The sequence below is a fragment of the Chlamydomonas reinhardtii genome, chromosome 11 (genome assembly GCF_000002595.2).
Source record: "Chlamydomonas reinhardtii strain CC-503 cw92 mt+ chromosome 11, whole genome shotgun sequence".
In the NCBI taxonomy this organism is placed as follows: domain Eukaryota; kingdom Viridiplantae; phylum Chlorophyta; class Chlorophyceae; order Chlamydomonadales; family Chlamydomonadaceae; genus Chlamydomonas; species Chlamydomonas reinhardtii.
This window is the reverse complement of record NC_057014.1, coordinates 1,968,641-1,990,520: the sequence shown is the minus strand read 5'-3', so window position 1 is coordinate 1,990,520 and position 21,880 is coordinate 1,968,641. Positions and strand designations below refer to the sequence as shown.

The 21,880-nt window shown below is 65.5% G+C and overlaps 4 protein-coding genes across 5 annotated transcripts in view; 3 read left to right on the top strand and 1 right to left on the bottom strand.

Annotated features, from left to right (window-relative positions):
- Positions 1–57: 57 nt before the first annotated feature.
- Positions 58–2,193, top strand: CHLRE_11g468368v5 (uncharacterized protein). The gene is made up of 3 exons (XM_043067572.1): positions 58–450; positions 752–1,825; positions 2,034–2,193. Exons 1-3 carry the CDS (start codon positions 253–255, stop codon positions 2,052–2,054), a joined length of 1,293 nt encoding a protein of 430 aa, XP_042919577.1. The 5' UTR covers positions 58–252; the 3' UTR covers positions 2,055–2,193.
- Positions 2,194–2,247: 54 nt separating this feature from the next.
- On the top strand, positions 2,248–11,103 carry CHLRE_11g468365v5 (uncharacterized protein). 2 transcript variants are annotated; one of them, XM_043067571.1, is made up of 8 exons: positions 2,248–2,476; positions 2,664–2,726; positions 3,196–4,121; positions 5,708–5,919; positions 5,989–7,253; positions 7,538–7,759; positions 7,953–7,991; positions 8,629–11,103. In XM_043067571.1, exons 3-8 carry the CDS (start codon positions 3,310–3,312, stop codon positions 10,006–10,008), a joined length of 3,930 nt encoding a protein of 1,309 aa, XP_042919575.1. In that variant the 5' UTR covers positions 2,248–2,476; positions 2,664–2,726; positions 3,196–3,309; the 3' UTR covers positions 10,009–11,103. The 2 variants fall into 2 exon arrangements, with proteins under 2 accessions (XP_042919575.1, XP_042919576.1); XM_043067570.1 differs by having other exon boundaries at positions 5,708–7,253.
- Positions 11,104–11,125: 22 nt separating this feature from the next.
- On the bottom strand, positions 11,126–16,217 carry CHLRE_11g468362v5 (uncharacterized protein). Its single transcript, XM_043067569.1, has 4 exons — positions 15,681–16,217; positions 15,330–15,580; positions 14,699–15,168; positions 11,126–14,249 (listed from the first exon to the last, which is right to left on the bottom strand). The coding sequence occupies exons 2-4, from the start codon at positions 15,478–15,480 to the stop codon at positions 13,107–13,109; spliced, it is 1,764 nt and encodes a 587-aa protein (XP_042919574.1). The 5' UTR covers positions 15,481–15,580; positions 15,681–16,217; the 3' UTR covers positions 11,126–13,106.
- A 3,970-nt stretch (positions 16,218–20,187) lies between these two features.
- Positions 20,188–21,880, top strand: part of CHLRE_11g468359v5 (uncharacterized protein) — a 3,590-nt gene continuing 1,897 nt past the window's right edge. Inside the window, exons 1-5 of the mRNA XM_043067568.1 lie at positions 20,188–20,457; positions 20,544–20,728; positions 20,922–21,376; positions 21,598–21,752; positions 21,872–21,880. The exon at positions 21,872–21,880 is cut by the window's right edge and continues 1,897 nt beyond it. Of these exons, the coding sequence (XP_042919573.1) occupies positions 20,388–20,457; positions 20,544–20,728; positions 20,922–21,376; positions 21,598–21,752; positions 21,872–21,880 (874 nt within the window). The 5' untranslated portion in view covers positions 20,188–20,387. The remainder of the gene's footprint in view (positions 20,458–20,543; positions 20,729–20,921; positions 21,377–21,597; positions 21,753–21,871) is intronic.

Here is a 21,880-nt window from a genome sequence, read left to right as displayed (position 1 = left end):
ACGAGTAAGGTTGCCCGGCGCCAGCCCATTCGTTCCCTTCCGCGCCTTGACTGGGCTCTCTAGGTGCTACTGTGTCCATCATGCACGTTCTTAGATAGCACAAACAAACGTACTGGCTAGCCAGCATACAATTGGCTGGCAGCGCCGGTGCGGCTGCGAGGCTGCTGCACGCGTGCGTCTCGCTGCCCGCCCGCTGCTGTCTTTCGTTTAGAGCCAAGGCAGCATTTGCTAGCCATCAATAGCTAGCTAGCCATGCAGCAGCAGCAGCAAGAACACGACTATTCACAGCAGCGGTCGGCCGCGGCGGGGCCAGCTTCCTCACCCAGGGCGTCGGCAACGCCCCAGCTTCTCCCGGTTCTCCGGCAGCACTTGCAGCCGCCCCCACAGCCACACCTGATGCTGCCGCGCGCGCCGCCCGCCATCCTGGTCCCGCGGTTCGGGGCGTCGCTGGTGGGTCGCCGTGTGCGCTTGGGATACTCGAGTCGAAAAGCAGCCTTGCCTCGAGGTGACGAGCTAGAGGTGGAGCGAGTAGCTATCCAGCAGGTTTTGCAGAAACTGTCTCGGACCCGCCGACGACGTGCGTGCGTGCCCGTGCGCGGCCTGCGCCACCCGACCCACATCGCTAGCTTCTTACCCGCCCCTCCCCGCGCCTCGTGGTGCGTTGATAAAAGATTGTCATACACTCATACCTGCTCCTCCGACCTCTCATCATTGAAACAAACCAACACGCGCCGCTGCCATGTATGCGCAGCTCCCGCAGATGAGCAGCGCAGCCCGGTTCGCCTTTGGCGGTACCGGAGGCCGGGGCAGCGGCGGCGCCGCTGCGCCTCCGCCACCGGCGGCGCGCCCCACCGTAACGCCCCGGCATCGGGCGGCAGCCGCCGTGCCGCCTCCGCCTCCGCCGCCACTGCCGCCGCCGCCGCCGCCACCGGCGGACGCCGTCGCTGCCACCAATCTAACTGGCACGGGATCTGGCACCACCGTCACAGACGACGGCGGCAGCGAACAACGACAGCAGCATGCTCCGAGCGATGCTGGCACGTACGGCCACGCTGGCTTTGACGGCGGCGGCGTCAGCAGTGCTGCGGTGACGAGCGCACGTGGCCGAGGACAAGCAGGAGCAGTAGCGGGGCGGCGGGTGGCTGCTGCTACAGCCGCCATCGGCGGGCCCGCCCCGCCTTCCTTCACCGGTGCCGCCGCTGCCGCCATTCCCACCATCAGCAGCCGCCGCACCCCTGCTACTGCCGCTGCCGCCGCTACTGCCGCTACTGCCGCTACTGCCGCTACTGCCACTGCCGCTACTGCCGGCCCCCGCTGCGCTGAGTGCGGCCGGGCGGACAGCAGCAAGGGCAAATGGCGGCCGCACCAGCTGCTGCCGCCCTCCAGCGGCGCCGTGGTGTGCAGCCGCTGCGTCACCTACTGGTGGCGCTACCACACCTACCCCTCGCTGGGTGGACCCGCGCTGGGCCGCAGCCTGGCGGCGGCGGCGCCCACCCTGAAGCGCAGCAAGGGGAGAAAGGAGCAGCAGCAGGGGAAGCAGAGGGGGAAGCAGGGGGGAGAGGCTGGGGAGCAGCAGGTGGGGAAGCAGCGGGGGAAGCAGCGCGGGAAACAGTGGGGGAAGAGCGGGGAGGCGGAGGTGGCGGAGGCAGAGGAGGAGGCAGAGGAGGAGGAGGCGGGCGCGGCGACGGAAGGGGCGGAAGAGGAGGCGGATGCGGCGGGGGCAGGAGAGCAGGAGTCGGAGGCGCGGGCGGCGCGGGCTGCTGCGGGTGGCGGCAGCATGGGGAAGCGGGGCCGGTCTGAAGAGTGGCAGCGCGAGAGCCGGCAGGTGAGCGGAGGAGGGGGAGGGCCGAGGATAGGGGGGGGGACAGGGATGGGCAGGGGGGGAGGGGGGCAGGGGGCAGGGGGTAGGGCGGGCTGAGGTAGGGGCTGGGGGCCGGGGCTGGGGGGGACGTGCAAGGGGCGTGCGTGGGGGGGGGGGGTGCGGTGGGATGGGGCAGGGGATGGAACCGAACAATGGGCCTGCGGGGGCACAGCAGCGCACGGCGTGCCACTGACGTGGTGAAGCCTAGTTGGGCTTGCGGTTGGGCTGTCGGTGCAGGATGATTGGGGGGGGGGGGAGGTACCCGGGCTAGTGGTGTGGTTTGGGGCGGGCCCGTAGGGCCCGCTCGTCGTGGCGATGGCCTGGCAAGCGATGGTCCCTGGCTGTTTTCACCTGTCCATTTGAAACTTGACCTAACATAACAAGTTCAGCGATACTAGTGTTTCCTTCTGCGCTAGCCTTTTCTTGCACAGCGTAGCGCTATTCAGAACTGACTCTTTCCGGTCCAGGCCGCTTACAACACGGCACTGCTTGCTGCTTCCGATATACCGATACCATGAATGTTACGTCCAACGTGATGTCTGCATAGAATCCTTTTACGCTTGAGGGCCACAACGATGCCGCGCGCGGTTGGACCTGTCGATTCCACAACACCCGGTGAACGCCGCTCGCTGCAACATGTTGTGCATGCTCATAGTTTGCTGGCCACACGCGCAAGTGCTTCTGCGCGCGATGTGGGCGAAGCGCCGCGACCCTGACATCCACGAATTCGCGTGCGCACAACTCGCACCCCCTCGCTTGACGTGGTCGCAACCTCGCCGGGCACCCTCTTGGATCCTAACAGGGCGGCCGAGGCTGCGCTCACAAGCCACACGCAAGCCACGACCGAGCTAGCCAGCCCACCACAGTGAGTTGACTCAAGCCTTACTTAGGCCCTGAACTGGCCATGTTGAGGTTGCCGGCATGGAGGGGCTGGGCTGAGACCTGTGGTGCTCTGGTCTGGTCTGGTTTGGTGTACGGCAAAAAATGGTCTGATGTGGTCTGGCGATGTTCTGGTAATGGTCTGGTCTGGGATGGTGTGGGCTAGGCTGGATTGGACAGGGTAGGGCAAGGCTTGGGGGCTTGGGGAGCACAGCACTGTCTGTAACCAACTGCTTAATTAAGACGGCAAGGGCTCCGGATACGGCTATGAAAGGGCATGTGCTAATGGAATGGAAAGCAACGGGTGTGCTTTTAGGCCAAGTGGATTTTGGGAAATCAGAAGCCCACCTGACCCGAAACCCTGCGCACTGTGACAAGCTATCTACTGTGCCGCCACCGCATACGTCCCTAGCTAACCACAACGCTTGTTTTCTCTGGCCTTTTGCTCCCGGCAGGAGCAGCACCAGCAGCAGGGCGAGCAGCCGGCGACCAAGCGCGCCCGCCTGCAATTGTCGCCACCGCAGCACCAGCAGAGACAGCGGCAGCGGCGGAGGCGGCGCTTACTGGAGATGGCCTCCTCCTCCACCACAACCGCCACCACCACCAGCGCAGTTCTGTCACTGCCGTCGGAGGCTGATGAGGACGAAGCCGACAGCGGCAGTAGCAGCACCAGTGGCGACGGCGGTGATGGCAGTGACGGTACCAGTAGCGGTAATGGCGGCAGCGGCGATGGCAGGAGCGGGAGCAGGGGTACCCGCAGTGCTGATGAGGGCGATGGTGCCACGTCAGGCAGCACCTGTTCATCGTCGTCATCCGCACGCCGCCGCCGCCTCCACAACCATGGCCCTTCGACCGCCGCCGCCGCCGCCGCTGCTGGCCCACCTCCACACCGCTCGCCCGCGGCCCCAAACGCCTCCTGCCACCGCAAACGGCGCGCAACGGAGGGCGCGGCTCCTTCCAATGCTGCTGCTGCGACGGTGGCCGCGGCCGACGCAGCCGTGGCACACGCAGGGCTAGGCGGTATGTCTGGGAGCGGCTGTGGTGGCGGCTTAGCGCAGCCGGCAGCATGGGGGCAGGCGCCGCTGCCGCAGCCGCAGCTGCAGGCGCAGCCTGCAAAGCGCCCCAGGCAGCACGCGTCATCACGTGCTGCCGCAGCGACCACACCGGCCGCAGCGGCCGCAGCGACTACAGCTGTCGGCGACGGTGGCAACAGCGGATGTGGGCAGCACGGCAACGGCGGCGGCGGCAGCAACAGCGGCGGCGGCGCGCCCTCGGGGGTGGCTGCTGCCGCGTGCTGCGTGGAGTGCGGGCGGCACAAGCCGGGTGGGAGCACGCACTGGCGGCGCCACAAGCTGACGCCGGGGCTCTACACCTGCCGCAGGTGGGCAAGGGGCAGGCGGGTGGGTGGGGGTGGGGAGGGGGTGTATATACCCGAGCTTTGAGAGCAAGTCCCATCATCATCAGAAAGCAGGGGGATCAACGAGCCGGGGGAGCAGTGTAATCGCCTGGATTGTCAGGAGGATGAGTGAAGCGTGCGCTAGGACAGCGGTGCGGGTCAGGAGGTGGTGTTACGGTGTGTGTGTTGGAGTGAAACCTCCTGATCCGCCGCACCTACATTATATGCGCCTCGTTAGTGACGGGGGAGGGTTCCCTCCTCCATAACCCCTTTGGATTTCAAAACACTGCATCTCAGCATCCCCCGAAAGAACTGCCTGCCCCCCTTGGCCGGAATCACCCCTCACACGAGACTGCCGGCACACTTCAGGCACGAGAATTCACTTTCAAATCCTCCACACTCCGTTGCCTTGCCAGCAAGTGCACCTCCTCACGGAAGGCTAATAGCCTGTCGCCACGTCCCTTATGCCTTGTAGCAGCACTTATTCGGCTAGGGGTGCGTGAAGGATTTCGAGGCACTGCCCCTGCACATGGCTCCGCACGTTGGCACAATCACATGAGCACGGCAGTCGGCTAGACTCAGCGGTAATTTGCATTAATTCTTGGGTTCCTGTCGTTAGACAACGTTTTTCCGCTATACTCGCGAATGTGCGACCGTCGATTGGCAATGGTCCCTTCTAGCTCTGGTCGCTATGGCTAAGTTGACGCAATTGCCACCTTGACGTGTGCCCCTTAATAGCGCGATAAGTAGCGATGAATAGTAGCACGCGTACACATCACGCATTGACATGCCACCTGCCATGACACGCCATGGATAGTCCCCAACGTCCGCAACCCTTCCCCCGCCGGCACGCGCGCGCCTAATGTGTGACTTTCATTTAACAGTCCTACCTAAGCGCGTGCGCATTGCTTTGTTGCGCGTCACCGCCCTTGCCTTGCCATGAGCGCCCGCGCATGGAGCCCAGCACACGTTTTTGTGATCCCTATCTGCTGGCTCAGCAACCTGCTGCAGTCGGAGTGGGTAGCTGCAGAACTACTTGTTTGTCACGCACTAGTGGTATAGTGGTAGCATAGGTCCTTGCCAGACCAGGTGCATGGGCGTCTGGTGCGGAACGGACCAGACCCGAGTTCGATTCTCGGCTAGTGCACCAAACGGGGTCGTAGCTCAAATGGTAGAGCGCCCGCTTAGCATCTGACGCTGAGCGCCTGCAACCTGCGGGAGGTAGGGGGATCGATGCCCTCCGACTCCATTTTTGCGTGATTTGCCATACAAGAGTGGCTATCTCGCGTTTTGGCGCGCTGCTGTGCAACCGGAAATGGTAGCGGGGGTGCGCCTGGCTCGGCAGTGTAGCACATGGGGGCGCGTATGGCTGCATGCAAGGCAGGGCGCTGTGTACCCGGCGCACGCCACAACGTGTCGCTCGCCAGGGTCCCAGCACCTTCAATTCGCGCCCCAGGCATCACGGCCTGTAGGGCAGCCTCCGCCTGCCATGACTTCCCAGCAAATGGGACAGGTCCTAAACTGGCAAGCATCCCGCCTCTGCCACTGCCGCCTCACCCTCTCACACACAGGTGCTATGACCACTTCATGGCGCACAACGGCCGCTACCCAGGGCGCCCGTCGCCACTGCCGCCACCGCCACCACCATTACCACCGCAGCCAGCAGAACCAGATGCTGCAGCCGCTGACGCTGCCGCCGCCCCCGCTGCCAAGGGCACGATGCTGGGTACCGGTGGTGGCGGTGCCGGAGTACGTCATGATATGGACGCAGGCGCAGGAAAGGGTGAGTGTGAGGGTGTGCCTATTGCTGCTGCTGCTGCTGCCGCGGACCTGGCGTTGGTCTTTCCTGCAGACACGGATGCTGCAGCCACGGCCCCGCCATGGCCCAAGGCCGTTGCTGCCGCTGTTGCTACCAGCCCAGCCTCCACAGCAGCAGTGGCCAGTGCACCGCCGGCACCAACGCAGCTGGTGGCGGCAGCGGCGGAGGCCAGGGCTGCAGCAGCAGGTGCTGCGGGCCCGGCAGGTGCGCCACAGGCGGCGGCGGTTGGCAGCGTGTCTGCGGGCGCGTCATCGCAGCCGCCAACGCCGCAGCTGCAGCTGCTGCAGCTACAGCCGCTGGGCGCCGTCGCAGCAGAGCCGGACTGTGTTGTCGGCGCGGGCGCGGGTGCGGGTGCACCCGCCAACGGCTCCTCCACACAGTCGGCACTGTTACCAGCGGTGCCAAGGCTGGATCAGCGACCTCCGCCAGCTTCCGCTCCGCCCCTCATTCGACCTCTTACAAAGCTGCCAACCAGGCAGCTAGCAGATGCCGCTGCCACCACCGCTGCCGCCGCACCCATAGCCGCCAACCAGCCCGCAGCTACGACCCTTCCGCCGCGGCCTCGGGGGGCGCATGGAGTGGCGCCGCCACCGCAGGGGCCGCCGCCTGCAACAGGGCGTCGCGTGCCGCCGCCACCTCCTCACTCGTCGTCGGTGCCGCCGCCGCGCCGGTCGCTCATGCCACTCAGCGCTGGCGTGTTGCGGCTGGGCCCGGTGACGCCGGCGGCTGGCGGCGGCGCCGCCGCCTCGACATATGACGCCGCCAGCGGCGGCGGCGGCGGCACCGCGGCAGCTGGCAGTGCCCACAGCGGCGCGGGTGCGCGTGGCGGCGCTGGTGGCAGCAGTGAGAAGGGCAGTGGTGTTGGAGCCTTCCACGGCCCTCACACGGACCCGCCCCTGCCGCCGCAGCAGCAGCGGCAGCCACCGCTGCCGCACTGGCGGCACCCCGCCACCGCAGCCGCCCGCCGCTCTGATCTGTTCACCTCCGCACACGCAGCATCGCCAGCGGCACCGCTGGGCGTCGCAAGAGCCCACGGCTTCCTGCATCATCCGCCGCGGCCCGTGTCGCTGCAAGCACGCCGCGCCGGCGCCGGCGTCAGCGCCCGCGCCGGCGCCGGCGGCGGATGGCGGATGGCACCGAGGTCAACACTGGCAGCAGCGGCGCCGCCGGCAATATCTGGCGGCGGCGCTGGCGGTGGCGGCGGCGGCTACAGCGGCAGTAGCAGGCCGCTACTGACCAGCTGGCACCTGGCGGGGGAGCTGGAGCGGGTGGCGGGGAAGGTGGCGGCGGCCGCACGGGTAGGGCGGGGCATTGTGTTCGTGTGATGAATGATGAGAGGGGTTGTGTTCGTTTGATGAGAGGGATTTGTGTATGTGTGTGTGTGTGTGACGGGAATGTGTCCATGTGTGGATGGGGATTGTGTTTGTGTGTATGAAGAAGTTTGGGAGGTGCGGAGATGGGGGGGGGGTGCGGAGGTGCGCGGGTATGGGTATTGGAACGTGCTGGGGCGCTTGGAAGCGAGAGACCGCCATCCCACGCAGAGCCCTCGTGTGCGCGCACCTCTCTCGCGCCCCCTACGCAGGCGCTGGTGGCGGCGGAGGACGCGTCCGGAGGCGCCGTCAAGCTGCTGGCTCCGGCCGGCGGCGCTTACGGCGCAGCAGCCTGCGGCGGCGGCGGCGGCGGCGGCGGCGGCGGCGGCGGCGCGGGGGGCTGTGCTGGCGGCTTTGGTTCGGCGCCGGCGCCGCCGTCTGCTGCCATGCGAGGTGCCTATGAGCGCATCTGCGCCCGCAACCCATCCTTGCGGGTGAGTCGGTAGTGGGCAGCACCACAGCATGTGGCTGCGTAAGCTGCGGCACCTAAACAACCTGCTGATGACTCTAGTGGTGGGTGAGGGACCAGCCGCTGAGGCTGCCCTACAGGTTCAACCGTTACCGTCACCGTTACAGTTACCGCCGCTGTCACCGTTACCGTTACCGCCCATGCGCACACGCCCACAGGCCCGGCTCCTCGGCGATGCGATCTTCCGGTGGCTACATGTGCGTGTGTGTGTGTAAGCGCAAAGACTGTGTGCGGTATGCGATGCAGCAACCGTCGTGTGTGTATGTGTCTCTTGCGTGGCGTGTGTAGCACGTGTGTATGAATGTAGTCATGGGGAGAACGCAATGCATGAATCATCATGATGCATGAATCATCATCAGAAGTACCGTACGGTAATCATGTCGACCCGCTGGAATGGGCCATGCATCTACTGAGCAGCACATACGCGCACGCCAAACGCAGGAAGACGTGTGGAGGGACTTTGCCGGACTCCTGCGCCGCCACCAGCAGCGCATCGCGGCAGCTGCTGCGGCGGCGGGGGCGGCGGCGGCGCGTGCTGCAGGTGCTGCCACAGCCGGCGGTGCAACGTCGGCGCCAGTGGCGCCCACAGTGGTTGCGACAGGGACAGGAACGGTGGCGGCGGCGGCGGCGGCAGGAGGAACGGGTGCAGCAGCAGGGGCGGGGGAGAGTTGCGGTGGCGTATTGGCCCGGGGGGTGGGAGAAGGAGGGGAAGGCGAAGGAGGCACGTCGGGCGCCATGCGGCCGACGGCGACTCCCTGGGCCCGTAATGCGCCGCCGCCGCCGCCAGCACCTGTGACCACGCCGCCGCGTCCGCCGCCGCTGCCGCCGCCGCAGCCGCAGCTGCGGCCGCGTGTGAGCGTGGCCGTGGCGGCGGCGGCGGCGCGCCGCAGCCTGACGGCGGCGCTGGCGGAGCAGCTGCTTGGGCTGCCGCCGCGGCCGCCGCGCAGCGCTCCGGCTGTCGGCGCCTCCGCCGCCGCCACCGCCACCACCACAAGGGACAGTGACGGCACCACCAGCAATCGCAGCAGCCGACAGGAGCAGCAGGTCGGGGGTGCAGCGGTGGCGGCGACGGCGGCGGCGGCGCCATCGATGCCGCTGCCGCCGCCGCCGCCATTGCCGCCACCGCCGCCCACCCTGGAAGCTGCGTACCTGCAGTTGGAAGCCGTCGTGTCGGCAGCAGTACATCTGGGGCTGCTCGTACACGAGTACAACTGCAAGCAGCGCAGCGGGGCGGCGGCGGCGGGCACCGCAGCGGCGGCCAAGGCCGTTACTGCCGCCGCTGCCGCCGCCGCCGCCGCCGTATCAACAGCAGCAGCTGATAGTGATGATGGTCAGTTGCCGCCGCTGGCGGCGCCGCCGACGCCGCCGGCCGGGTCTGACGCGCCGCCGCAGGGGGTGCGGCGGCGCATGACGCCGGCGGCGGCGGTGGAGCTGGCGGCGGCCGCAAACCGGGCCTGTGCTGCAGCCGCGGCCACTGGTGCTGCCGCCACGGCTAATGCCACTGCTACACTCACGGCTGTAGCAACGGCCGGCTCGGGCGGTGTGACGACCGCCGCCGTGGCGACGCCCGCCGCCATGCCCGCCGCAGCCCTCCCACGGTGGCTGGGAACGGCTCCTGCACACGCGCCCGGCGGCACGCCCGGCGGCAGTACCAACCCTGGCCCGGTAAGTGCCGGCAGTAGCAACTGCTGGTGCATTCGGTGGCGGCGTGTGGAGCTGCGGATTTTGGCGCCAGGCTCGCCTGTCCCCGCCCCCAACACGCCGCCTCCACCTGCGGCCGTGCCGCTGCTACAGCCTCCGCCGCAGTCCACGCCAGCTACAGCCATGCAGGCGAGGGCGCCGGTCACACCGGGCGCGGCGGTGGCGGCGCCGCGGGCGCGCGTGGTGGAGTGGCTACAGCCCGCAGCGGGCGCGGCGAAGCCCGGCGGCAGTAGCAGCCGCAGCGCTGGCGGTGGTGGCAGTAGCACTGGCGGCGGTAGCAGTGGCGGCGGCGTCGCGGTGTGGGTGGTGAGCCCGGGGCTTTGCCTCGTGACGCTGGGGCGCCGCGGCGGGCTAGGACACAAGCCCCATCAGGGGCAGCAGCTGGGGTGGCAGCAGGGTGGGGTGGCGGGAAGACGGCTGGGCACGGGGCCGGGGCCGGGGCTGGGAGGCAGCGGTGTGGTCGCGGAGCGGGAGCAATGGGTTTCCCCGGTGCAGGTGGTGGGGCTGCGGTAACCACACACATACACACGCACACACGAATGCACACACACGCATACCGGTACACACAGACGCGCACACACAACCGCGGTAGCGGCGCGGGTGCCTGCAGCACCTGCTGTAACGCTGTAGTCTGTAGGTGAGAAGCAGGCACGCCCTCTGTCTGCTGGCTGATGCTCTCTCGCTGGTGCCGACCGACCTTTCAAGAGTCTCAGGCAGGCAGCAGGGCAGGCAGGAGGGCAGGCAGGAGGGCAGGCAGGAAGGAGCGCAGGCAGGCAGGATGGCAGGGCAAGCCCCATGCCACATGCAATGGCGCCTTACACGCACTCCATACACGGTACCCATTGTCATAAGGACTGGAATGTATGTGTGCGTTCCACTTGAGGGCAGGCTGGGCAGGCAGGCGGTGTATGGTACCGGTACCGGTGGGCTGTTGAGATGCGGCGGACCGCCCAAAGTGTGACACTGCGTGGGGCGTGCGGTAGTGGTAGCGGTGGCACAAAGCATGCGGCAGTGCGTGAGCGCGGCCGCGGCCGAGGAGCTGTTGTCGAGCAAGGGGAAGGAGGAGCGCCTCATTGCCGCCGCGGTTTGTGTCTCATCAGTGGTAGGGCGCACAGGCGGCACCGCTTGCGTGTGGCTGGTGTGATGCGTGGGTGCCCGCAGGCGTCGCAGGAGTCGGGGGAGTCGGGGGAGCCGCAGGCCTTTCATGAAAGCGCCGCCGGGGGCCTGGGGGCTGAGGCACCAGGATCCAGCGCCTTCGACGCCTGTGTGCATGTGTGTTTATGCAAATCTTGACATGCTGTGGGAGGAAGGCCTGACGGCGCGTAAGTCCCTACTCTAAGGGTAGCCCCAGCTCGACATCAAGTCCTTTTACGGCGTTCCTGCTACACATGCCTTTTGACAAGCTGTCCCGCTACAACATGAGGGGGCGCCTTGCTGCCTGCGCCTTGGGGGAGACGGGTGAACACTGGCAGCAACCCAGCAGGGGAACTGGGGAAGACGACTGCTGGGGCTCGCTGCTGGTCACACGTACGGTAATCTGTGTGTACAGGTGGAATTTGGGGGCTTGCGTGGCTGTGTGACGTGCTGACGTATCAGGACGTATACGGCAAAGTGGCACAGTTTCAGGACAGGCGGTCAAGAGTATACTCGCACGCACAGTATGCCTTGCAAGGCCCGGGTCGTTGGGGGGCAGTTGTCAAGGCGCTCATGCCGCCCGCCGCCACAACAAATGCGTCAGCCTCAGGCAGCACTCACGCCGGCCGAGCCGCCCGTTCCACCTCCATCGAGCCCGGCCACGCACTCAACAGCCCGCCCACACAGGCCCACACGACAACAGCAGCTGTAGCGTTGGCCTGGCCCGGCCGTACTCGCTGTAAAAGCTGCTAAGGGGTCCCGGTTCCAACAGCACCTAATCAGGAAACGTTTTACAAGTACATAAAGACAAACAAGCTCTCCTCATCAAAGGGGAAGTAGACTGCGCCCATGGGCCACGCCACGCCAAGTTGGTGCATGTCTGAGGTTGAAGGTTCTGATATCCCGGACATAGCCGGGGTTGGTTCGGTACAAGCACCGCCCGCCATGTGTCCTGCCGCGTCCCGCTGCCAAGGCAAAGCACAGCAGGCACAGGACCACCACATATGCTATGCCATGCTCACCAGCGACGACCGCAAACCAGACACCGGCACGCAAGCTGAGTCCAGTCTGCGCGCAAGTCTGCGGGGCTCGCAGCTGAGTCCAGGTCGCGGGACTCGTACACGTGCTGCCCGGCGTGCAAGGCGTCGCCGGCTTTCACTCAAGGCTTCCACCCAAGGCTTCCACCCGGAACAGACCTTGCGAGGCGCCACACTCAACGTTTCACAATAACACGCACAACAGCCACAACTCATCCCTCCCCCAATGCCACTCAGTACCGCTGTGCGGTGGGCCCGAGCTTCAATTAAGCGCAGTCGTATTGTCCGGCAACAATCCCAACCAAACATGAAGTTGAAGTCGATTGGGGACTCAACGCGTCCAAGGCGCAAAATCTCCTAAGCCAATGCTTGAAATTCGCGCCGCCGGGCGTGCTCCGACAATGCAATTGTTTTCTACCTGGCACAGTAATTCAAGCGCGCCACTTGTCATGGGGGCATTCACTTTTCAGCAAGCCCTTGGACAGCGTGGCCCCATACCACGCGGGTCATGCATACCATACACACGCCAGCGTGTGATGCAACTCTACCGCAACCGTTCTCCCGGGTTCTGATGCTGGGGAGGGGTGGGGTGGGGTTGGAGAGTCATGCATAAATGCATCAATGCCATCACCACGTACCGCTATTCAAGGGGCAACTCATACTCAACACACCAAACTGCCAGCTGATACAGAAAATGGCTGTCTTACGTGTGCGGTGCCTGGTCGGTCCACGCAGGCCCCTGACAACTTGCTGACAAATGTGCAGGTGCGCCGCCACGTCAGCCTACACGCCTTGTTGCAGGCGCGGATGCATACGGTACATGATTGCCCCCCCCAACAGAGCCCCCAACGGAAGCTGTTGACAGGCGCGCACGCAGTTATACGCACACAGGCGCTTTCCCACAGCCCCACCTCATCACTACGCGCAACTGCGTGTGTCACACCGACTCAATCACGTACTCCCATGATCCCGTATGAATGTAAGGGGCGAAGTCACTGATATGATTTCCCCACGACTAACCATCAACCCCAATGCGGGCATGGATAATTACTTTCAATGCCAATCGTCGTAAAGTCCACCACCACACGAACACACACACAGTCGACAATCGGCCAACCACTGGCCGGCCGCGCACGCACACACACAAACCTCCCTGTAGCAGCAAATGAATGCGCGTGAGATATGCGAGCGCGATTGCGCGTGCGACCAGACGATTGCGCCTAGGCCACAATGGCTCGCGTGTGGACCCCCGCAAAACCGGAAGAGTATTGTCGATAGCCGCGCTTCGCACCGTACTGCCCTGGCTCCGAGTGGACTCAAAAACAGGGCCGTTCCTGTTAGCGCGCGCAGACACGGAGGGCGACACGCTACCAGTAGCTGCTCTGGTTGCGGAGCGAGCCCAGCAGCAGGTGTTGGCAGTACGTAGCTGACCCTGAGGCTTTAGCCCCAGGGGTCCTTCTCAATGCCTTCCTCGCCCTCCGGCGGCGGCGGCGGCGGCGGCGGCGGAGGCAGCGGCGGGTTGGGGCTGGGCGGGTTGGGACTGGGCGGCTCCGGGCTGGGCGGCTCGGGTGACGGCGGCTCTGGGCTGGGCGGCTTCGGGCTGGGTGGCTCGGGCGAAGGCGGCTCCGGCGAAGGCGGATCGGGGCTGGGCGGGTCAGGGCTGGGCGGGCTCGGCGGCTCTGGGGGAGGCGAGGGTGGGCTGGGCGGCGCAGGAGGCGGCGAGGGAGGCGAGGGGTAGGAGGGCGGCGCCGGTGGCGAGGGGTAGGCCGGCGGCGGCGACTGGATCATCACACCGCCGCCGGTGCTGCCGGTGTCAAAGCCGCCGTCGTCAAAGCCGCCGTCGTCGCCGCCGCCAGTCCAGCCGCCGCCATGCCCGCCGCCCGGCCAGCCGCCCGTGCTGAACACGGGCGGCGTGATCCGGACGCAGCAGCACTCGCAGCAGTTCTCCTCGCAGGCGTAAACTTCTCCTATGGATATGCTAATCACGTTTCCGTTCTCGTCGTAGGTGACGTTGGTGCCGGGCGCCCACGGCGGCAGCGGCGCCGGCGGCAGCGCCGGCGGCTCCGGTGGCGGCGAGGGATTGCTGGGCGGCGGCGGCAGGTCCGGCGAGAAGAGCATGTCAAGGCTGCTGATGGCCACCGTGAGGAAGGCGGGGTTGGGCGGGCGCGGCGACGGCGGGCGCGGCGGGCGCGGCGACGGCGGCGCCGGGACCGGCGGCGGCGAGGGCGGCTGTGGGCCCGGGCTGGGCGGCTGTGGCGAGGAAGGCGCCGGGCTGGGCACCGGCGGGCTCGGGCTGGGGCTGGGGCTTGGATCCGAAGGTGTAGGCACGGCGCCGGATCCGGATCCGGTGCTGGCGGCGGGGCCCTTGACGAACTTGCCCCTGCTGCTGGGGACCACGGGCGTGGCCGCCACGAGTACGCCGCCCGTGTCGGCGGACAGGGCCTTGAGGATGGCGGCGCTGCGGCCCTCCACCGCGGCCCAGTGGGGCAGGCGGCCGCCGCTCATGCGCACCAGCAGGCTCAGCACGTTGCTCCTGCGGCCGCACACGCTGTCCTCCACAGCCACCGACTTGCCCGGCAGGCCCTGCAGTGGGGCAGAGGGGCGGGGAGAGGCGCGGAGGAATGGGGCAGGAGGTGGAGGTGAGAAGGTTAAGGGGGAGCTTCCGCGCTGCCCAGCGGCTGCCTTGCTTCGTGTTGCCGCCGTGTGTTGCCCCTGATATCGTGAAAGCCCCCAGGCAAAGGGCGGGGTTGCTTACACCGGCCCCGGCACCTCTTCAGTCTGCCCCACCCCACCCCAGTCGCAACGCGCTGTCCCTCGCTCCCTGCCCACCTGCGGCGCCCTGACCCCCCCCCCTTCCACCCTGCACCTGCCGATCCCGCCCGCCCCCCCCCATTCCACCCTGCACCTGCTGGCTCCGCTAGTTTAGCTTGGTTTGGTCTAGTTCGGGCTGGTAATGACACCCCCGCCCCCGCTCCACTACTTGACACGCGCCGTGCTGCCAAAGCGCCCACTGACGACCCGCCCGCCCTCACCAGCGCTGCCGCGTAGGTGGCCGCGACGCGCTTGAACAGCGCGCGCCGGTCGGCCCGGCTGGCGCCCAGCTTGGCACAGGTGTAGGTCGCGCTCTTGCGGTTCAGCTGCAACGTAACGTTGAAGGCCTGGCTCGTCTCCCTGTCCAGCGGAACAGAGCCGTCTGCGGCCTGGTAGGTGGGGGCCTCGGCGACGGGGCAGCAGGCGCCAGCGGCGTCGGCTGCGAGCACGGCACAGTCGCCGCCGACGGTGATGCGGCGGCAGAGGCCCGCGGACTTGGCGCAGGTGCCCGTGCCTTTGAGAGAGACGCACACCACTTGGGAGTTGGGCTGGGGGGAGGTGAGCGCGGGCACGGCCGGGTCGTACAAATTTGAGATGGACAGGACGCCGGCTGCGGCGTTGAAGGAGAAGGAGCTCCAGGGCTGCCCGTCCACGGTCACGCCCGCGATGTTGGAGGCGGTGCAGGCGCGGTCTGCGTGGCGGAAGGAGGGAGGGGCAAGAGGGAGCGGTGGAGGCGAGGGCAGAGGAGCAGGAAGTGGGCGGGCGCGACACTATGCGACGGCGAACAATGCCATACAAAGGTTCAGACGCTGGTGAAGCCCAGCTCAAAATATCTATAGTAAGTTACCGCACCTGCAAGCACCTCTAGCCGGGCCACTGGCCACGCGCCGCGAGCGCAGCATTCAGACTTTGCATCACATGTCGCCAGGCTGAGCGTCTCCACCGCCGCACACCAGGTGGTCATATCACCACCCGCAAATACGACCGTTATAGGACTAGACATAGCATCAGAGACGCACTGGCTTGACGAGGGAAAGGAGGCAGGCCCCGCTGCGTCGCTGAGTGCTTGCAAAATCCGAGCAGCTTCAGCCTGGAAAGGTAGCCTGCACGGATTAGAGTGCCCATGCGTTTAGAGGCCCCAAAACTGAGGAAGTTCGCGAAGTGTACAGGCCAAGTAACTTTGCTGCAAACGTAGCTTCGCACCTTAGAAAACCACATCCAAGCAATATCAAGCCCAGCGTCAGGAGTTCGCGCCGACAAGCTCGCAATGTCCGCATTGCTGTTTGCGCAGTGCTCGGCTAGCTTGCCGGGCGGATATGCGGCAAAGCCCTCCAGTACGTGCGAATAGCTCTATGATGACGCCAAGCAGACGGTCGTTTTCTGTTCTAAAACTCTCAGTGTCTGTTCACACCGTTGTTGGCCGGATGGAGTGTAAATGGCGAACTGATGTCTATATCTATGGACCGCACTGATGGGCTAACCATCAGGCCGAGTCGGTCCGGTGAGTGCCCGCCAATTGAAACCGCGATGGCACTGTCGCAATTGCATTCGGTCTAAAGGCTCGATCCCACGTGGGATGAACGCTTATGATGCGCTCTATATATGTCTTCGAAAAGCGGACCAGCTTAAAGCGCCTGTGACCGGTGTAACACGGCGCCGCGTTCCGCCACATTGTCGTGACCATCGACGCCCGCCGGGCTCAGGCGCCATGAACTGGAGCGCAGGTGTCATGTGCTTTACTGGATATCTGCAACTCCACTGTAGCTGCGTGCTGAGATGCACTGGGCCGGGCCACACCACAGGCGATGCAACAAGACTCCATGCCAGGGGGTCCTGCCCAGTCCTGCTGCATTCGTTGTGTCCGTGCCATGGAGCCGTTGACCAGGCGGGGTCGCGCGAACGTGAATTTGTTTGGAGTGTCTCCTCTGTAAGTCCGCAACCACTTTCAATGTCCCAAGCGGTACCGGCTTGGAGCCCCACCGGTGAGGGAAGTGCACGTCCAGCAGAAGTAACTCCGACAACGCGTGGAAGTGCGGCAATATATTTGCAGGTGACATGAAAGTGCCGGATCTTGCAGTGTCTCGGCGAGCGTAGGCAGGGGCGCCCGCTCGGCTGGGGCGTGGTAGGTTGGGCCGGGTCCGGAGGGGTCTTGTGACACCGTGCCGATGAGCACGAGCATTTACATGGGCATTGCAGAGCAACACCGAACACCCCCTTGCTTAGCGTAAGGCAGACGGGAGCCCGAGCGAGTGACGGCCGTTGCCGGCTCCTCGCTGGCACAGCCTGCGGCCACGCCATGTCGCCATCGCCCTCACCGCCCTCCCCGGGGCCTACTACGCCACCCAGCCCGGAACCGCCGTCGCCACCGCCGCCCCGCCCAGAGCCCAGCCCGATGCCACCCTCGCCGGCACCGCCCAGGCCGGAGCCGCAGCCGCCTTGGCCACCCAGCCCCAACCCCCAACCCAGCCCGCCCAGCCCACCCAAGCCGGCCCCACCACCAAGGCCGCCCAACCCAGCTTTCCTGGCCGTCGCCATGACCAGCCTCGAAATGCTAGCTTCCCACAACAAGCCACCGCCGCCTGTCGCTCCCGCCGCGCTGCCCTTCCCCCTCCCGTGCCGCCGTGCCGCCGTCCCCACCCCCGTCACCGCCGTCGCCCTGTCGGCTGCTGGGCAGCAGCGGCATGCGGCGTCCCCCGTCCCCCCCCCCCCGCTTCCGCCCGACCTACTTCCGGGGCGCCGACCCTGCCGGAGCCGCCGAGCGCTTCCCCCAGCGCGCCCCAACCGCCGTCACCTCCCCCGCCTTCCCCCAAGCCGCCGAGTCCGGAGCCACCTCCTGCCGTCTGCCTCCCTCCCCTCGCGCACGTATCACATGTCACCACCTAACTTCGACGTGCTACCACCTATTGCCATTAGAGCGCGCGTGTTTAGTGCTCTGCAGGCCAGAGCTACGAGCATGGTTACACCGGCTGCGGTTGTTGGGCTAGGTGCCAGGCCGTCACATGGATGGATGGAGCATGCAGAGGAACCCGGCAGGTTGGCAATTGTTACCGCGACAAACCGTGCCAGATGGCATGGCCCGTGTTCCAAGTCATAACATTAAGCGTGCACGTGGCTGCCTGTTAGTGGTGGACGGGTGCATTCGAGCGGTTGGTTCTGAGCGAAGGGCGCGCGGCTGTGAGTGTGTTCACTCAGTCCACCGTGATGCAGCAAACCCGCCGCCAGGGGCTCCCACTTACTCCCATGTGCACCCCTGGGCATAACCCCCACATACCATGCTGCTCGCCCCTGCTCCACGGCAGGAGTCCAGGAGGCCTGGACCTCCTCCGTGCTTTGTGGTGTTGCGCTTTTGCAGCTGCTGCGCCAGTTGGGTCAGCCCGCAGCCAAGGTCAGCCCGAGAGCCCGACCGTGTCATTGTCAAGCGACGTCGTCCAGGCTGCCCGGCACGGCGGCACCCGGCAACCGGCATCAAGTGGAAATGAGAGTCAGGCACCACGGTCAGGCACCCAGATGGTATATCCCGATGGTCACCAAACTGCCGAACCACCAAAATGTGCTGTACGAGCAAGCCAACCCAATCAATCAAACCGGGACGCTCAACCCAGATGGCCCATGATGCCGTCCAACATGCGCGCCACACACATGCGCGCCATACATGAAGCCACCCACTCCCCAGACCGTGTGCCAGGCAAACCCGCGTGGGCCGCATCGCGTAAGGCCTCCCGCATGCAGGGTGCACGTGGGTCAACACGCACAACCTCCGTTGTGACGTAATGCACATGTTCAGTTGGCGCGCGAGCCTGCGCGAGCCAGGCTGCATTGATGGCCGGCACGCCGACGTATGGGCAGACGCGTGGCGGCTTGTGATGGCCTGGCACGGTGCACCCTGACCCCCTTTCGCGCGCAGCATGCCCCAAGTGGGCCCGCCACCAGCGATGGCATTTTGGGTGGCGCTGCAGCTTTGCAGCAGGCCGCGCTGCTATGCACGATTGCAGGGGCCTGGCTCAGGGCCGTGCAACCTCCAAACCACACCTGTGACTGTGACGACCGCGACCCGCAGCTCGTCAGGTGCTGCCTGCTGTTGTCGCATGGGCTGGCAACCTTAGCGCTAAGGACGCAGCCCACACCACAAAGTCTACACCTGCCACTCCGGGAAGCGCCGCCCATGATGGAGGGGGCGGGCGGTGGCTGTCAACAGCACGAACACAGGACGCCACGCTCGCGGCGCCCTTTGCCCCCTCCGCCCGCCGCACCTTTTGGCTTTGGGTGCTCCAACCCCTCTCGCCCCACGCCCTAACCCCGTACACAACGAGCCAACTGCATTACGGCGTCTACAGACGCCAATTCTGCGTTTCAGCATGTGCGCGACTGGAGCCGTCCGACCAACATGCACATAGCTGTCTACGCACAGCAAGCCGCGCTGTCCGACTGCACGCATGCCCATGTGGGTGTTTTCGCCCGCATGCGCATCGGCGCGCACGCCATGGCCACCGTGCCCATGAACCCAAGGCGCTATCCCGCCCCCACCCCCGCCCTGTCCCGCCATGCGGCGCCCCCACACCACGCATGCACTAGCTGCACCGCAAACCACGCGCCCACGCATGGACGTGTGCCAGCTTTGCTGAACAGCATGCATTGCGCACGTGCCGCGCAGATCCAAGCACTGTGCCGGCGCCACCGGCCGTGCAATACTTCGGCGCTTCACCCCGCGGTCCTGGGTCTTGATGTTACTTCGACTGGAGTACAGTACCCCCCCCCCCCCCCTTGTAGCTAATCACTCCGTACCCCATGAACGGCAACTACGCCCCCCCCCGCAGTGGAATCTACAACCCGCCCGCAGTGGCACGGCCAGGCATGGCCGCATGGGCTGTCGGGGCAGTGCAGCCGGCAGCTGCCGCACATTGCTTTCCCCCGCTTAAGTCAAGCAGAGCTCCTATCGGCCTACCCGCTGCACGTGCATGTTGCCCCTTACTGCATGCCGGGTGTCCGACTTTAGCCCCCACATACACTTCATACACTTCCTTCTGCACGCCTCCATAACCCCTTTCAAATGCGATGCGGATCTGCCCGGCATCTTGTGTCAACACACGGCCCGTGCGCCTCAAGGTACTAAAGCACCTAAAGGGCACATGCACGGACCAGGCTCTGGCAGCAGGCAGGAGCCGTGTGTGCGGCTGAGTCTGAGTCCCTGAGACCCTACAAACGCACGCCCCTCCCACCTTGCTGCGAACGAGGGCTCCACGGGTGCCACCGATCATCCGCTCTCACATGGGCTGCTTTGTTATCTGGCATTCCTCCCGGGCCCCAGCACGCATGAGTGTTGCACAGGACAGCGAGTCACACGGCGGCCAACATGTGGCATGTTTGTGTACAGAAGGGCCATAGAAGGAAACGTGACATGCATTAGCTGCGCGCGCCCAATGCATGTTATCATAATGAGCTGTTTTAGCATGTGGGAAAGAGTATCGGCAAAAGGCAAAGTCGGAAGATGCTGCAGCATTGACTGGTGGCTTGCTACCGGGGCCCGAGTGGGGGAGTATGGGAAAAGTCTTGAGACCCCGTGATGTCTAGGTATTGGGCGGTCACATTAGCGGGCGCTACTGGCCGCCCGCCCGCTACGGGCCCGCGACCGAGCTACGGGTGCACGGCGCGATGGAATGTTGCGCCCCCGCGAGCCCGGTATAGCCCCGAGCCCCGGACTCCTCAGTCACAACACAGCTGCTCACTCCAGCCTCTATAAATACAATAGCCAAGCATAACAAGCAAGGCGTTGAGGCACTGAGCCACTGTTAGACAGCTGAGCACACTTCAAATCCTTCCTTCACTCGCTCCTTAAGCCGTCATCTTTTCACATAGACGCAGCCTCGACTACTCCTTACCTTGAGCAAAAGCTCTTTGGCGCTGGACGCTAGAATGGGCCGCTTCCGGCGAGCGGCAGGAGCCCTGCTGCTACTGGCCTTCGGGCTTTCGCTAATTCCTTCGGGTAGGAGCGAACATGAGTAGCTAGGCTTTCGATTATGCATTGCGTTTGGGCTGGAGTGCTGACCTTGGGCTTGTGCAATGCTGCAGGCTACGCCCAGGATGGACTCCCCGTGGACTGGGGCCAGGACTCGACCGCTGCTCTGGCCACCTTCCCTTACTGCCAGTGCAATGATTACCGCTGCAAGGCCTCGCCCTACCGCCTGCGGCTAGGCGAGGTTGGCCCCAGTGGCACTAGCGGCAAACTTGACAAAATTTGCTATAACATCGAGATGGTGAGCGCCATATGGCAGTTCTGCTCTCGAATGCAGATTTCGGGGTTGCTCGGGCTCTGGTGGCGAGTCGCGGGGTCGACCCCCGTAGCGCTAGCACAATGGCGCGCGACAGCCTGCTCTAGTCCACCTTTGCTTTTCAAGCCGAGCTCGCTCTAACTATGTTTTCCTTTGCGCATCCTCTTGTTACTCGCAGCCTGGCTGCTCGGACGCCACCAACCAGTGCTGCAAAATCATCGGTCAGCGGCTCGACAAGATTGAGTTTGAGGTGCAGGAGGTTTGCCAGAAGGCCGTGCGCCAGGTTACTCTGAACGGCCAGGCACGTACCTTCGCTTTCCTGACTCAATACAACACCGGCGTGCTCAGCGTCCGCGCTCTCGCCCAGCTCAACGGTGGCGCCAACGGCTCCCAACTGTGCATTCACGTCAACAACACCGCCGCGCCCACCTGCAACACGCCCGCCGCCCTGTGCCAGCGCGGCGACGGCACCTGCCGCTACACCATGTTCGAGTCCAGCTCGCACTCGTGCTGCGCCACCTGCATTGAGGGCCTGTACCCCTCGCCGCCGCCGGTGACCCCCGCCGTCCGCAGGCCTCCCCCGTCGTCTCCTCCTCCCCCTCCGTCGCCTCCTCCCCCCCCTCCTCGATCTGCGCATTCCGCAACCTATATGCACATGCGACCACCCGCATCCGCACCGACCATGGAAGCACATCCGCCATTCCTATAGAGCGAGGCACCGTGCAAGGTGATACACTCTCACCTGTGCTCTTTATTCTGTTCATGGAACCTCTTGTCCGCTGGCTCCATGCGGGCGGACGGGGCTACCACTACGGCTGCCTGACCCCCAGCGAAAACCTGCAATACCATTGCAGTGCCGCCGCGTACGCAGACGACCTGGCGGCGCTCACCAACTCGCTCGACGACCTGCAGGTTCAATGTGACAAAATCGCATCTTACGCCGAGTGGGCGAGCCTGCGTGTCAATCACACCAAGTGTGCCACCACCGCCATCTGGCACGACAAGTCTCGCTCGGACCCCAACCTTGACGGGCCCACAGGAAAAGCTACCCTTGCCGCCATGCGCCGCAACATGACCAACACAATTAAGATTGGCACGACCCCTGTCCCGTACTTCCCCCCGACCCAGCCATACAAG

Coding starts and splice junctions, on each gene's coding strand:
- CHLRE_11g468362v5 (XM_043067569.1), bottom strand. CDS start 15,480: ATGTCTAGTCCTATAACGGTCGTATTTGCGGGTGGTGATATGACCACC. Junction 15,169..15,329: donor CCGGCTAGAGGTGCTTGCAG/GTGCGGTAACTT, acceptor TCCGCCACGCAG/ACCGCGCCTGCACCGCCTCC. Junction 14,250..14,698: donor CCACCTACGCGGCAGCGCTG/GTGAGGGCGGGC, acceptor GCCCCACTGCAG/GGCCTGCCGGGCAAGTCGGT.
- CHLRE_11g468368v5 (XM_043067572.1), top strand. CDS start 253: ATGCAGCAGCAGCAGCAAGAACACGACTATTCACAGCAGCGGTCGGCC. Junction 451..751: donor CGCGGTTCGGGGCGTCGCTG/GTGGGTCGCCGT, acceptor ATGTATGCGCAG/CTCCCGCAGATGAGCAGCGC. Junction 1,826..2,033: donor GGCAGCGCGAGAGCCGGCAG/GTGAGCGGAGGA, acceptor GCGGGGGCACAG/CAGCGCACGGCGTGCCACTG.
- CHLRE_11g468365v5 (XM_043067570.1), top strand. CDS start 3,310: ATGGCCTCCTCCTCCACCACAACCGCCACCACCACCAGCGCAGTTCTG. Junction 7,254..7,537: donor AGGTGGCGGCGGCCGCACGG/GTAGGGCGGGGC, acceptor CCCCCTACGCAG/GCGCTGGTGGCGGCGGAGGA. Junction 7,992..8,628: donor CGATCTTCCGGTGGCTACAT/GTGCGTGTGTGT, acceptor CCGCCGCCGCAG/CCGCAGCTGCGGCCGCGTGT.